Consider the following 12,750-nt stretch of genomic DNA (forward strand, 5'->3'; position numbering starts at 1 on the left):
AGTTGATGATATCATATAAGTCATTTACAGATTCATCCAAGAAAATGTTGAACTTTTCTAGCACCGAATTTTCAGTTTGTGTTAATACAGTAGTGCCAGGAGTATAATTGTATGTAGATGCATTAGAAAGGTCTTGGGCAGTTTCTGATACATCATCATCGTTGTTAACGTCTGTCTCCTGCAATACCATGTACCCAGACACAGAAAGTAAGTAGTTAGGAACAGGAAAATAATGGTCATTATAATTTGGTGAGTTGCCTGTTGGAAAAAGACGTTGTATTTGATGACAACAAGATACAGAAGGCGGACCAACTTTTATTTTTGCCATGTCGTCCGTACTCATGATGGTAACATGGTTATTGAACAGTGTTGCAAACTCCTGGCTTTGTTTGTTCTGAGCAAACAAATAATGTGCATCAGGGTGATGTTCACAATAGGAGTTCGATTTTGTTCCTAATCTTACGTTGATATACTTTTTATATCTTGCACTAGACACTCTCAACCTACAGGGAGCATTGAATAGCCGTCGGATAGTAGATGGTGATATACATGCTCCTTCAGTCCAGGAACCTCTTTCACAAGGTGTTCGCGAACTTGTGCTATTGTCACACCAAACGAGTAGCCAGGTGACATACCTCTGCAGTGTTGTGCAGCAAAACCATGCTGTTTAATAAATTCCGTTGTTTTGTCGATGATATCTGGAAACTTCGTGACCAGTGATGGTTGTCCTCTATATTCGCATGACTTTTCTTTGTTTTCTTGGTTGTTTGACTCTGCTTTTTTATCATCGCCTTTTCCTTCTCGTTTAGAATCAACCGTCTTTTCCGAATTTATGAATGCGTCAAACAAATCAGGTGTGAATGCAAGTTCATGAATGTTCACAGATAACTCAACTTCTTCGCTTTTCACGAGAATTACAGGCATCCTTTGAAGTACCTGTAGTGTTTCAGCTTCACTTTTTAGCCCAAGCTCTTCGGACGAGACTACTAAATTTTCTGACAAATGTGTAGCAATGGCTATGATAGTGTTTTGTCGTGATCGGTTTGGGAGTTTTCTTCTTCGATAAACTTTGCGAAAACGTCATCCCAGGATAAAGAAGAACTGTTAAACACAAAAGCAAGACACCAACTCACTGGGTAATCTCATGGTGAGCATTGTAAAAGAGTTGTTATTTTGTTCTTGCTGTTTTACCCTGCATGTCAGTGAATTCAATAAACTTTTGTCCGAGACTAGCACGTTAAGTTTGGAACCGGATAGAATAACATTTTTCAATGCTTTGGCTCTTAAGATAGCTTTGACTCAGCAAATTTGCACTCATTCCTGATAAACATTTGATATTGATAACTGTCCCTATGTCATCTATAAAATTTTGTATACCGATATCAATGGCTTCCAGCACAGATTTTAATGCAGACTTTCTGACGTGTTTTCCCATGACCTTGTGACATGATTTAAGGGTGAAGAAAGTGTTCCAAGAATAGATCAACGAGGTCAAAAACTTCATAAATGACTCATCAGCAAGTACATATAGTGTGAGGAGTTCTGATGGCTGTGAGCTAATTTCATCAAGGAATTTCAAGGAGTTTTTTAAAAAATGGTTTGGAAGTCTTCTTGGGTGATTCACTTTCAGCAAGATACTGGTCCACTACAGTTGCATCATACTTAATTTTGTCCCATTCATGAAGGGCATTTTTTATAAATTCTTGCTTTGTGTTAAAACAATGGTGTCTCTTACTCCAGTTCTTGTTGATAAATTTCTCGTAAAGTGTGGAAGCATTTTTTTGAAATATGGCTTTGGTTTAAAGCTTATTCCAGATAATGTTAATTACTTGGACATGACTAACATGAAAAAAATGAATATAATTGTACATGCATATTAAAGTATAAGAATCTGAAAGGCCACGAAAACGTAATTAAAAGTCATGATATTATGTCAGGTCGCACCGGAGCATAAAATACATGTTAAAATATTTAAAAAGATGCTTGAATTTCTATCTTTGTAATGGTAATTTTTAATGAATATTTATATCTGACTTGAAATTAACTTTTTATATAAATAATTTTAAACAAAGCTCTTATTATATTTAAAAAAAGAAACATAATTTTAATAAGGACGAAATATGCATGACTGATTTCAAAATTGATTTCAGTATAATATTATAAGTACCTGTTAAAATTTTGTTTCACAAAAAAATGTGTTTTAAAGAGACATAAAGCTTTTGGTACAGCGGTATTTTATAGTAAAATACACTAATACTTCAAGTTAACTTCCATATATACATCCAAAATAATCTCTGTTCGTTTATTCAGTATTTAGTGGCAATTTGAGTATGGGTGTCGCCCCTAAACGGGCCAGTGTTCTTGGCCAGTTTAAGTTTATTAATCTCATTTGCAATTTCATTTGCATCAGTAGGATATAAGAAAAAGGAGTTTGCCTGGGTATTATTTAACATAAATGATAAGTGAGAGCTATCAGTTAAAGGAATGTTGTTAGCAAGATTATGGCCAATATTAGCAAAAAAAAAACATTAAAATGGTTTGCTATTGAGTATGAATCAGATACTTCTTCATTTGTAACAAGAACTTTAGATGGAATATTATTATTAGAAGACTTAAGAGAAATAATTTGTTTAATTCCCTTCCAAATATTTTTAATACGAGTCCTGTTTTGATTAAAATAAGTATGGTAATATTTTATTCTACTAATTCTGATGAGGTGATTCAATTTATTTCTATACAACTTAAATTTTAAGTGCCAATATATAGACTGTGATTTAATAAATCGCTAATAAACCTTGTTTTTTATTGCTAATGATTTTCTAATACCAGGTGTTTTCCATGGTTTAGAACAACATTTAATTTCCTGTTTGCTCAACTTTTAAGTGGAAAATGTTTCTCAACAACATTAGACAATTTGGAATAAAATGAATCAAACATCACATTAACATTGTCGTGATCACAATTCCAATTGATATCTCGTATATCTTGAAGAAAATCAGACTGATTAAAATTTGAAAAATTTCTCCTGAAAATTTAAAAATTTTTTGGAAGAGTAGAAAATTTATTTATAATAAGAAAATTAGGTAAGTTATCTGTCAAATCGTAAACAATATTTTCACTGATTGTATGGTGGCTTATGGAGTTAAGGAAAATATTGTCAATCAAAGTAGCTGAATTATGTGTTATATGTGTAGGTTGAAGTATGTGTGGGTTAAAGAAGTAAGTACCCAAAGTATTAAGAAATTCATCAGTAGGCAGATGAGAATCAGACTTTAGAAGATCGACATTGAAATCACCCATAGTTCATTATTAATCTTATCAAGTGTCTGATTTAAATAAATCATAAAGCTTTCAATATTGCTATGTGTATGCCTATAGATCACTCCACAAATCATATTATGGAAATTACTCTGAATTTCAATCCAGAGAGTTTCATAATCTATTAATGAACTAGAAAGATCACATTGGACATGATAAGAAAGACTATCTTAAATAAAGAAACCAGCACCTCTATTTTTTTGTAAGACAGAAAAATGATCAGATAAAGTACAACTATCAATTATGTCATTATTTTGAAACTGGTGGGTGGAGTAATATTTAAAATTGGACTGACTAGGAATATTAAGATCAGAATTAAACTCAGGAGCTGAGTGTTACATAAACAATATTATACTTAGCTCAATCCTTTCTTCCATGATTCTTACTAATGAATTTGTCCAAATCGTCAAAAAAGCAATCGTTATTGTTGGGGTTGAAATTTCTTTTTTTTGTTGGGGTTGATTTTTCTAAATATGAAGAGAAAAGTGGGAGGGGGGGTACAATGATTCTAATTTCCAACAGCTGTGTAAGTAAAAGTGTTTTTTTTTGTTAAAAGATTACTTTTGATCACATAAAGAATAACATTATAACATGAAGTATCAACATTTCGTCAGCTCAAACCGGAAGTCAAACCTTTGCCTTTGCTTAATCTGATTCAATTTTTTCTGGTGCATTATATATATAGAAATATGGAAATACTAGATCCTCATAAATGGCACTGTGCGAGACCCCTCTACAGAGATCGTCAGCGAAGCGAGCTTTAATAGTAAATAATTTGGGTCCTGTTAGACCCATTATCGAATTTCCCGTATCAAAATCGGAAAAGAACCTCCAAGTTCCAATCTCGTTGGTATGACCTTCATTTATGGCTAGAATATTCTGTACTGAAAGATGGAGCATTCTGTTTTTACTGTAGGTGCTTTGGGTCACTTGGTAAGTGAATGAATATTATGCAATATTTACAACTTAATTTTCAAGCATCATAGAATTTACATAACTGGCGAAGGTAAATGAATTAATAAATAAAGTTTTAAATTAACATAATAAATTGGGATTAATAACGAACACATCCTTATACTTAAGGCTACTAGACAAAAAAGGCTTAATAAAACGAAGAAGTGATTTTTGACAGTAAATTGTCACTATTCCTACCATCTGGCAATATCCTAATAAGATTTTTCAAAACAGATATTAAGCAGCAGTTGTGACACTATCTGTACCTTCTGGCAGTCTGCTTTTTTTGGCGTGTCATACTTCAAGTTAGTATATGCTGCAATAGGCACACTTCAACCAAGCTCAGTTCATTCTATAGCAGTCTGACTGTCAGAAAACTGCTCTTTTTTCCACTCATATTTTGCCACACAAAACAATTAGCGTAATTTATTAATGTGCTAAATGTGGTATAATTTGGACTGACAACTTAACTTTAGTTGGAAGCTCAGAAGAAACATTCACAAAGACAGGCTTTCGTACATGGAAAAAAGCTTCCGGCGAAAGTGGAAAACTGATTAATCATGCTAAAACGCAAGTGCATACTGTGTCAATGGAGCGGATGCAAAACTTTAAAAGTGACAACCAAAGTATTGATGTGCAACTTGCTGGCATAGCTGAAGCTTCAAAGACAGGAAAAGAACAAGAACGAGAAGAAAATCGACGGATTGTTCAGACGATTTTTGATGTAGTCCGATATTTGGCGAAGCAAAATAGCGCATTTCGTGTACATGAAGACACAAACGATTCAGCCAATCGTGGTAACTTCCTGGAAGAACTTTTGTTTTTATCTAAGTATGATAAACCATTGAAACGTTGGATGGAAACTTGTCCACACAGTTTGTCGTATTTTTCTCCCAGTATTCAAAATGAAATTATTGGCATGCTCAGCAATATAATATGATTATTGAAATAATAAAATCCGAAGTGATTTCTGCCAAGTATTTCTCAATTGAATGTGACAAAGTAACATCCCACAAACGAGCATTCATGTCCGTTGTTGTTTGGTATGTCTACAATTTGTGTATTTGGGAAAGGTGTATCAAGCTACATCGTGTGACTAGTTTAACAGGGCAAAGCCTTGCAGCTGTTATCATTGCTATTCTTGCGAACATGAACTTTCCCATCTCCAATTTAGTTGGTAAAGGCTTTGATGGGGCAAGTAACATGTAAGGCAAGGGCGAAAGCATTCAACAACATCTCACCGCAGCTGGTGCTGATAAATCTATATGTTTCCATTGTTTTGCACACAAAAACTAAACCTTGTATTGGAGAAAAGTGTTAACAACGTACCTTCTGTGAATGATGTATTTGATATTATTGGTTCCGTCTATCATCTCGAAGGGTCTCCAAAGAGGCATGCATTATGTGAAGAGAAGCTAAAAGTTCATGGCATATCAAAGGGAAAGATAGCGCTACACACGCTTTCAGACACAAGATGCACTGCTCTATCCGACAATTCGGAGGTTGTTTTCAACACCTTGCATGCAATCATAGCGATTTTTAAAGCAATGTCTGAAGAAGGCGAATCAGCTGCAGATGGATTGTTTGTACGTATGTACTTTAAGTAGATTGGTCTCAGAATATCTTCAGCATGAAAACATGGACTTGGTCTCAGCGGTGTCAGGTGTGCAATCACTGAAGCAGCCTTTGTCCTTGTTTCGAAACGAGGAAAAGATGGATCAGTTTCTACAGGAGGCATGGAAATATTGCACGGACCAAGGATTGGTTGTGGACGACTTCGATCAGGTGGATCAGCAACGTCCAAACAGATCAAAGCATCGGCGCACAATACCTTCCTATTTCAACAATGGTACATTCTGTTTAGACCAAGACGCCAGAGCAATCCAAGAAGAAATACCTGGTAATGACCGCCCAAGAGATCTCTTCAAGCAAGATTTTTTCTTTCCATTTTTGCATTGGATTCACAATAAGATGGAGAGGAGGTTCTCTTCTAAAGCGTGTGAAATATTGTCGCTGGCTAACGTTTTTCATCCCAAATATTTTAAAGAAGAAAATTCCCACCAAGCCCAAAACCTGGCCAAATTCTACGGAATCTATCCCGATGTTGTCGTAAATCAATTCATTATGTTTTCAAAGTCTCGAGAATTTAAAGTCTGGAAGGAGAAGTACGAAGAACTGCTTAGGATGAAAGAGAAAGCTAACAATGACCCCTCGACGAAAGCACCAAGACTTGGCTTTGACTGCCAACTCTTTTAAAGGTTTTTGGAGAGAATTCCATCATCAACCTGTACCCTGATCTGTTTGAGGTGGTAAAAATTGTTGCTACTCTTCCTGCAACAGTTGCTTCATGTAAACAAGCACGTAGTAAAGTGAAGATAATAAACAACTACCTTCGAGCATTGATGTCCGATGAACGGCTTGAAAATTTAGTTCGTATCAGCATAGAAAGAGACATCGCAGATAAGATTGAGTTGGATACTCTTGTTGACATCATTAGATTAGCTAACAAGAGAAAGTTGCCCTTGTAAAAATTGTTTGTTTATAACAAAAATCGCCAGTTTGTCATAAAAATTCAGTTTGTCATAAAACTTGCCTGACAATGCGGGAAAAACTTGCTTGAAAATGTGAGAAATAGTGTTTTAGAGACTCTAGTTATAAAAATTTTCTACGGGGAGCATGCCCCTGAACATCCCTAGCGATCTCGCGCCTTCGGCGCTACAGTTGTCCCCCCCAGTCTAAACTGCCTGGCGACGCCACTGATTTCAAGGATTATAAACTGTAAGCTGTTCATTCTCACCACTGCTAGTCTTGATATTGATGATTTGTAGAGATATTATCTTTTCCCAGTGTTTATTATTAATGTCTTACTAACTGGGCATGAGCAGCATGTATTTCTAAGTAAGTAATTAATATAAACTTAAATAGTTTTTAAAATGAGTTGAATTTTTAATATTAGGTATAATGTTTTGTAAATGAATTACAGAATTAATAAATACAGTATAATATTTCATACAGTTGAGAGTATCCGAAACAATCAACATTCTGAGTGTTTATTTGACAAAGTTTCAGACCTAGCACGCAATTCAGCCTTATAGGCTGCCATGTGTTATCGTAATTAAATCTATCTATCTATCTACCTGGCCGAAAGTCCTAAGCAGCATCTATCAGGAGTAAATAATTTGTTTGATACAAGTTATATAGCAAAATTCTACAGCAATATTGGGCTGAATATCTGCGATGGAGAAGAAATTAAATAATAGAATTAATGAAGTTGTATGCAAATCTTCAAGTATGCAAATCTAGGAAAGCCGATGAATGTAATTTAGAGCTGTCATGCAATTATATAACAAGCGTAAATAATAAAAAAGACATGCTAAAAACAAAAAACATTAATCCTTAGGCAGAAGTTTGAGTACTCTACAATGGTAATTTCGGAACTAAATACAAAAATTAAACAAATTGGTTCCGTAAGTTGATAAATCGCACATACTGGATATCGTGTATCGTATTAATATTTTATTTACAAATAAAACAATTCGATTAAAAGTAAGAAAAATATTCTATAAAGACTAAATTTAAAACCCAGTTATTTATAAAGTATAAATGCGCCTAGACTATGAATATGTAATTATTACATGTTAGATCTAGATTACTCACTTCTGTGGCAATATCCAGGGCTTAAACTGTTTCCGTATAAATTTTCCATATAAATAACTTCCTGATTCTGGTTAGCAATTTTCCAATTTCAAAGCTAGTTCCCAATTTCACAGTAAAACAGATTTAATCCTTTCATAAACGCATGTCCACACCTGACTATACTATCCTGGCGCTTATTCACACGTGCATGCCTATAACAGTGTCATATGACTAAAATGTCTATTAATATATTACACAGTCCTTATTGGCTGATAATTATAAATGTTTAATATATATAAACGTTAATGAATCAGTGTTCACTGCTCGTTCATTGAAACACCCTCCCTACCTCCAAAGGATGTGGTCATTGTTGTTCTTCAGTGTATCCTTCTGCCGGATACAACAAAGCAATTTTCATTACCGGCCTGGTATACTCGGCTGGAGATGTTTTTAACTTCACGTTCCTTACCTGATCGTCTTGTCTAAGATATACTTCAATGACTCTACCCATTTCCCTTCTATTTTGCTTCCATTTTCTTTGTACAGCATTTTCTTCTACGTCGTCTTTCAGTCTGTCGTCTCTTTTGTAAAACCAGCGTCAGAAATACATCCCAAGTCCAACGTTTCCAAAAGGAATCGACCAACCTTTGGACGAACTCCACTCGTTCTCGAGGATTCCTGGTTGCTTTGAACAGACCTTGAGGCACTTCAGAGGTTGCTCGCCCCAAGCAGTACATCATATGGACACAGATAGGATCCATCAGGATTGTTTAGCACTCTGCAGATAGGCCGTTGGTTTACAAAGTTTGCACACTCTAGCAAATACGTATACAGTTCGAAGGGGGTCAATGTTTGATCTCCAATCACTTTCTTTAACGCCCTTTTGCATGTCTTCCCCATAGCTTCAGCGCTTTCATTCTGGTGTGGGGCCTTTGGGATGATAACTCCGACAAATTGGGTTCCATTGTCACTCATGACTGTTGGCTGACCTCTGATTGACATGAATCTACTGAGGAATTGTAAGAACTCCATTGTTGAACAATCCAAAGCGAGTTCCAGATTAGCTGCTCTTGTGTTGAGGCAGGTGAAGACAACTCCATAGTGTTTTGCTGTTTTATTGTGACTGATCTTAACAATCAATGGTCCAAAGTGGTCGCATGCCGTGTGGAATGGGGGTGTACAGGGTACAAGACGTAACTGTGGAAGGTCAGCCATAATCTGCGACTCAACTTTGTGTTTCATTTCTCGACAGAATACGCAACAATACTTGATCGACTTGGCGAGATCATGCACTCTTAGGATCCAATACTTTCCTTGTGTTTTCACGGTTGTCGTTGCCACTCTGTTGTGGCCAAACTTGTGTGCTTTGCACGTGATCAAGTAGGAAATCCAATGATTGTGGGGTAATAAAGCTGGATGCTTACACTCAAAGGTAACGATTGCTTCATATACTCGTCCACCAACTCTGATCACATCGTCCTCATCTTGGAATGGGCTAAGAGACTTGAACTCTCCTTTTGCTAAATGATTATTTACGCATTTTTGCGCTTCTCTGATCCAAAATACCTCAGCTTCATGCAGCTCCTGGGTGGCCAACAAGCTTGCCATGTTCAAACTTTGTACGTCATTTGTTTCTCCCCCTTTTTCTTGCGCTTCTCGACCCAGTCGTTTCATTCGGGCAGTAACTCTTATCAAACGTCTCCAACTCGAAAACTTCTTAATATTCGTCTCTTCTTCGGCTTTCGACAGTGTTAACTTGCAGACGATCTCTGCTTTACACCGCTCCGTATTCACCTCAACAAGCTCTTCTTCGGGAACAGCTGTTTTCTGTGGCAATTCTTCCGGGGAACTAAGAAACTCTGGACCATGTTTCCATCGGTCATTCAGGTCATTCTAGCAGGTACAGGTAAAAGTTACTTCAATAATGCTCTTCGGAGTCTTTTGCAAAATAAATATGCCTTTAGTGCTACCACTGGTAAACAGCTTATAACATTCACGGTGTGACTGTGCATTTCTTGTTAAAGTTACCTACCTATAGGATCAAGAAGTAATAAAGATCTAACAGGACAAAGCTTGTGTAGATTACTAGAGAATGTAAATAACATTGAATACATCATCATTGATGAGTACTCCATGCTTGGCCAAGTTACATTTGGCTGTATAGATAAGCATTGCAAACAAGCAACTGGCTATAATGAGAAAGTTTTTGGTGGGAAATCATTGATTTTAACTGGTGATTCAGGTCAATTGCCACTAGTCACAAATAAGCCTCTCTATCATGCCAACCCATCAAATGCTGTGGGTGAACAAGGTTTCAAAGCATAGCAGATTTGATGTTACGACTTAATCATTTAATCATTTAATTTACCACCATTACAGGATTATTTACAAAAGATTCCAAAAAAAACATATTAGATAGATAAATCATAGTGGCAAGGAAGCTTCAAAAGAAACTATAAGGCTTATATAAATTCAAGCTCCCTTAATGTTTACAGGGGAATATTAGATAGCTAACAAAAATAATTAACTAATATGGTGAAAACATATTAAAAATTAACGAATGATAAATAGAATAAGCTTTACCTACACCTCTAAAAGAAATTCCTGTATATAACACTTTTAAAGCAATCCTTAAAACTACATACACCTCCGCTCTTCGAAATATCTACGACATTGACATCAATTCAACCTGGCGATCAATATGTCTACGTTGCAACACCATCAGAAACTTCTTCCAACCGTCACTTGACTCATCTTGCTGTTAGATCATGATAGTATTAGATCATGTCCGTCCGTTTGTCTTTCTGTCCGTCCGTCTGTCCTTCTGTCTGTTTTCGTTTTTAAATAGAGGTGGGTGGCCTTAGCTAGGGTGTTATAGCCCTGTTGTCACCTGCCTATGTATGTGTCGTTGTTATTCATGTACATGAAGTTTTGAAATAATAAAATAATAAATAATAAGTAATAAAATAGGAAATAGAAACATTCTTTAATTGCGCACATACTAAAGTCTCGCAACACAAAACACTCAACACGTACACAAAACACATCTCATAACACAAAACACCAACACACATTAGATAATATTAGTAACTATTAATCAAGTATTTTTTAAGCTCAAACTTAAAAGAGGAAAGCGAAGTTGCGGTAGGTATATCGATGGGTAACAAGTTAAAAAGTTTAGGTCCCTGAAATCTTATTGAAAATTGTCAAATGTTATTTCTACACAGCGGTATTCTAATGGCCGTTGCATTCCTTGTATGATAGGAATGAATTTGATTATTTTGTTGGAACAATGTCAAGAAATTTTTCAGGCAAAAAACCATTCTGCTGAGAATACATGAGTTTGCCCGTTTGTAGCTAAAAAATATCATGGACTTTTAAAATAGAACATTTCCTGAATAAATGATCAGTGTGTGCATCAAATTTACATTTGTTTAAAATTCTAATTACACGTTTTTGCAATAGGTTTATGCGTCAAAGATTATGTCGGTAAGTCAAAGCCCAAACAACATTACAATATTCAATGTAAGGATAAACAATTGAATAGTATAATGTAAATAAGGAATTTTGAAGTAGCGTCCACGACTATTGGTCAGCAACTGCCCAGGGGCAGTACAAGGTGTTGACACGCTTGCATGCGAGCGCGAAAAGTCGAAAATGTCGGATGGTCTGCCAAAGGAAATACTAAAACTTCTCAGCTTTGAGCGATTTAAGAACTGTATTCGAGTAGACACTTATCACTGCCTCAAATATATCTGTCACCAAGGCGTTTCTGACAAGAAAATAATCGTCACAGCTCACTTACCCTACAAGTGTGTTCGTCTTTTGGGTAGCGCTCGAATGGCTGCCTTGGCAAAGCAAATTCCATGCAGCTTTATTCAGATTCTCAACACATTTCTGTATGTGGAACAACTGGATTTAAAGTAAAAAACAATTGCCAACGTGTTGAGGAGCGTCTTGGGGTTGTTACAAGTGATTTCAAGGCAAAATTTGTCGGGAAGAATGGAGCAGCTTACTGACAGGTTTCCCAAAAAAGAATTGAGTATATCCCTACAGATACAGGAGTTGGTGATGCTCTCAGAGTTAACTGCAGAGCTAAATGAGAAAAATTCCAGAAATGAAGACCTCCAAAAGGAGAATGGTGTCTTACAGGAGTAGTATGACACTCTAGAAGATAACAGAGCTCAAGACAAATGTAGAGAAGGCCTTTTGGTTTTCCAAAACATTTAAGTTAGATTTACAATCTGCCATTTTCAAGGATGCGCATGGTGAAAATCATACCCTGTCCTATTCTACAAATGTCAGAAAATCATATAAGGATCTAAGTGAACCAGATCAGCAGAATTAAAAAATCTGATAAATACTCACAATCAATATTATTATAAAGCAGTTAATTATATCTATAGATTAAAAGCCAACTTAAAAAGATATGTTTTCAAGGAAGATTTAAAAGTAGACAGAGAACTAATGTTACGAAGGCTTGCAGGAAGTGCATTGCAGAGAGTTTGCGCAGCTACACTGAAAGATTTATCACTGAATGATTTGCACATCTTCCCCACTGGGTGGGAAATAATACCTGAATTGGAGCGTAACGAGTAACGTACATGTTCCATTAATGAGCTCCTTAATATAGTCTGGCGCCATACCGTTAAGAGCTTTAAAAGTTAGAAGTAATATCTTACAACACAATATACACAATTGTTTTATTTTTTGCTTCTTAAGTTTCTGCTTCTGATACTGGGAATGAAACCAGCAACATCAGACTATGCTTACATCTGGTGTCTCATTGATAAATTGCAAAGGTAGGTTTGCATGAAATATTCAACTTATTCGCTCCTGAAT

General features: G+C 35.8%; 1 protein-coding gene across 1 annotated transcript; it reads right to left on the bottom strand.

The window, feature by feature from the left end:
• Positions 1–8,616: 8,616 nt before the first annotated feature.
• LOC114535956 lies at positions 8,617–12,514 on the bottom strand. Its single transcript, XM_028557295.1, has 2 exons — positions 12,485–12,514; positions 8,617–9,801 (listed from the first exon to the last, which is right to left on the bottom strand). Exons 1-2 carry the CDS (start codon positions 12,512–12,514, stop codon positions 8,617–8,619), a joined length of 1,215 nt encoding a protein of 404 aa, XP_028413096.1.
• Positions 12,515–12,750: the final 236 nt, after the last annotated feature.

This window comes from Dendronephthya gigantea, unplaced genomic scaffold (assembly GCF_004324835.1).
Source record: "Dendronephthya gigantea isolate DGI-Jeju-01 unplaced genomic scaffold, DenGig_1.0 000128F, whole genome shotgun sequence".
NCBI lineage: Eukaryota > Metazoa > Cnidaria > Anthozoa > Malacalcyonacea > Nephtheidae > Dendronephthya > Dendronephthya gigantea.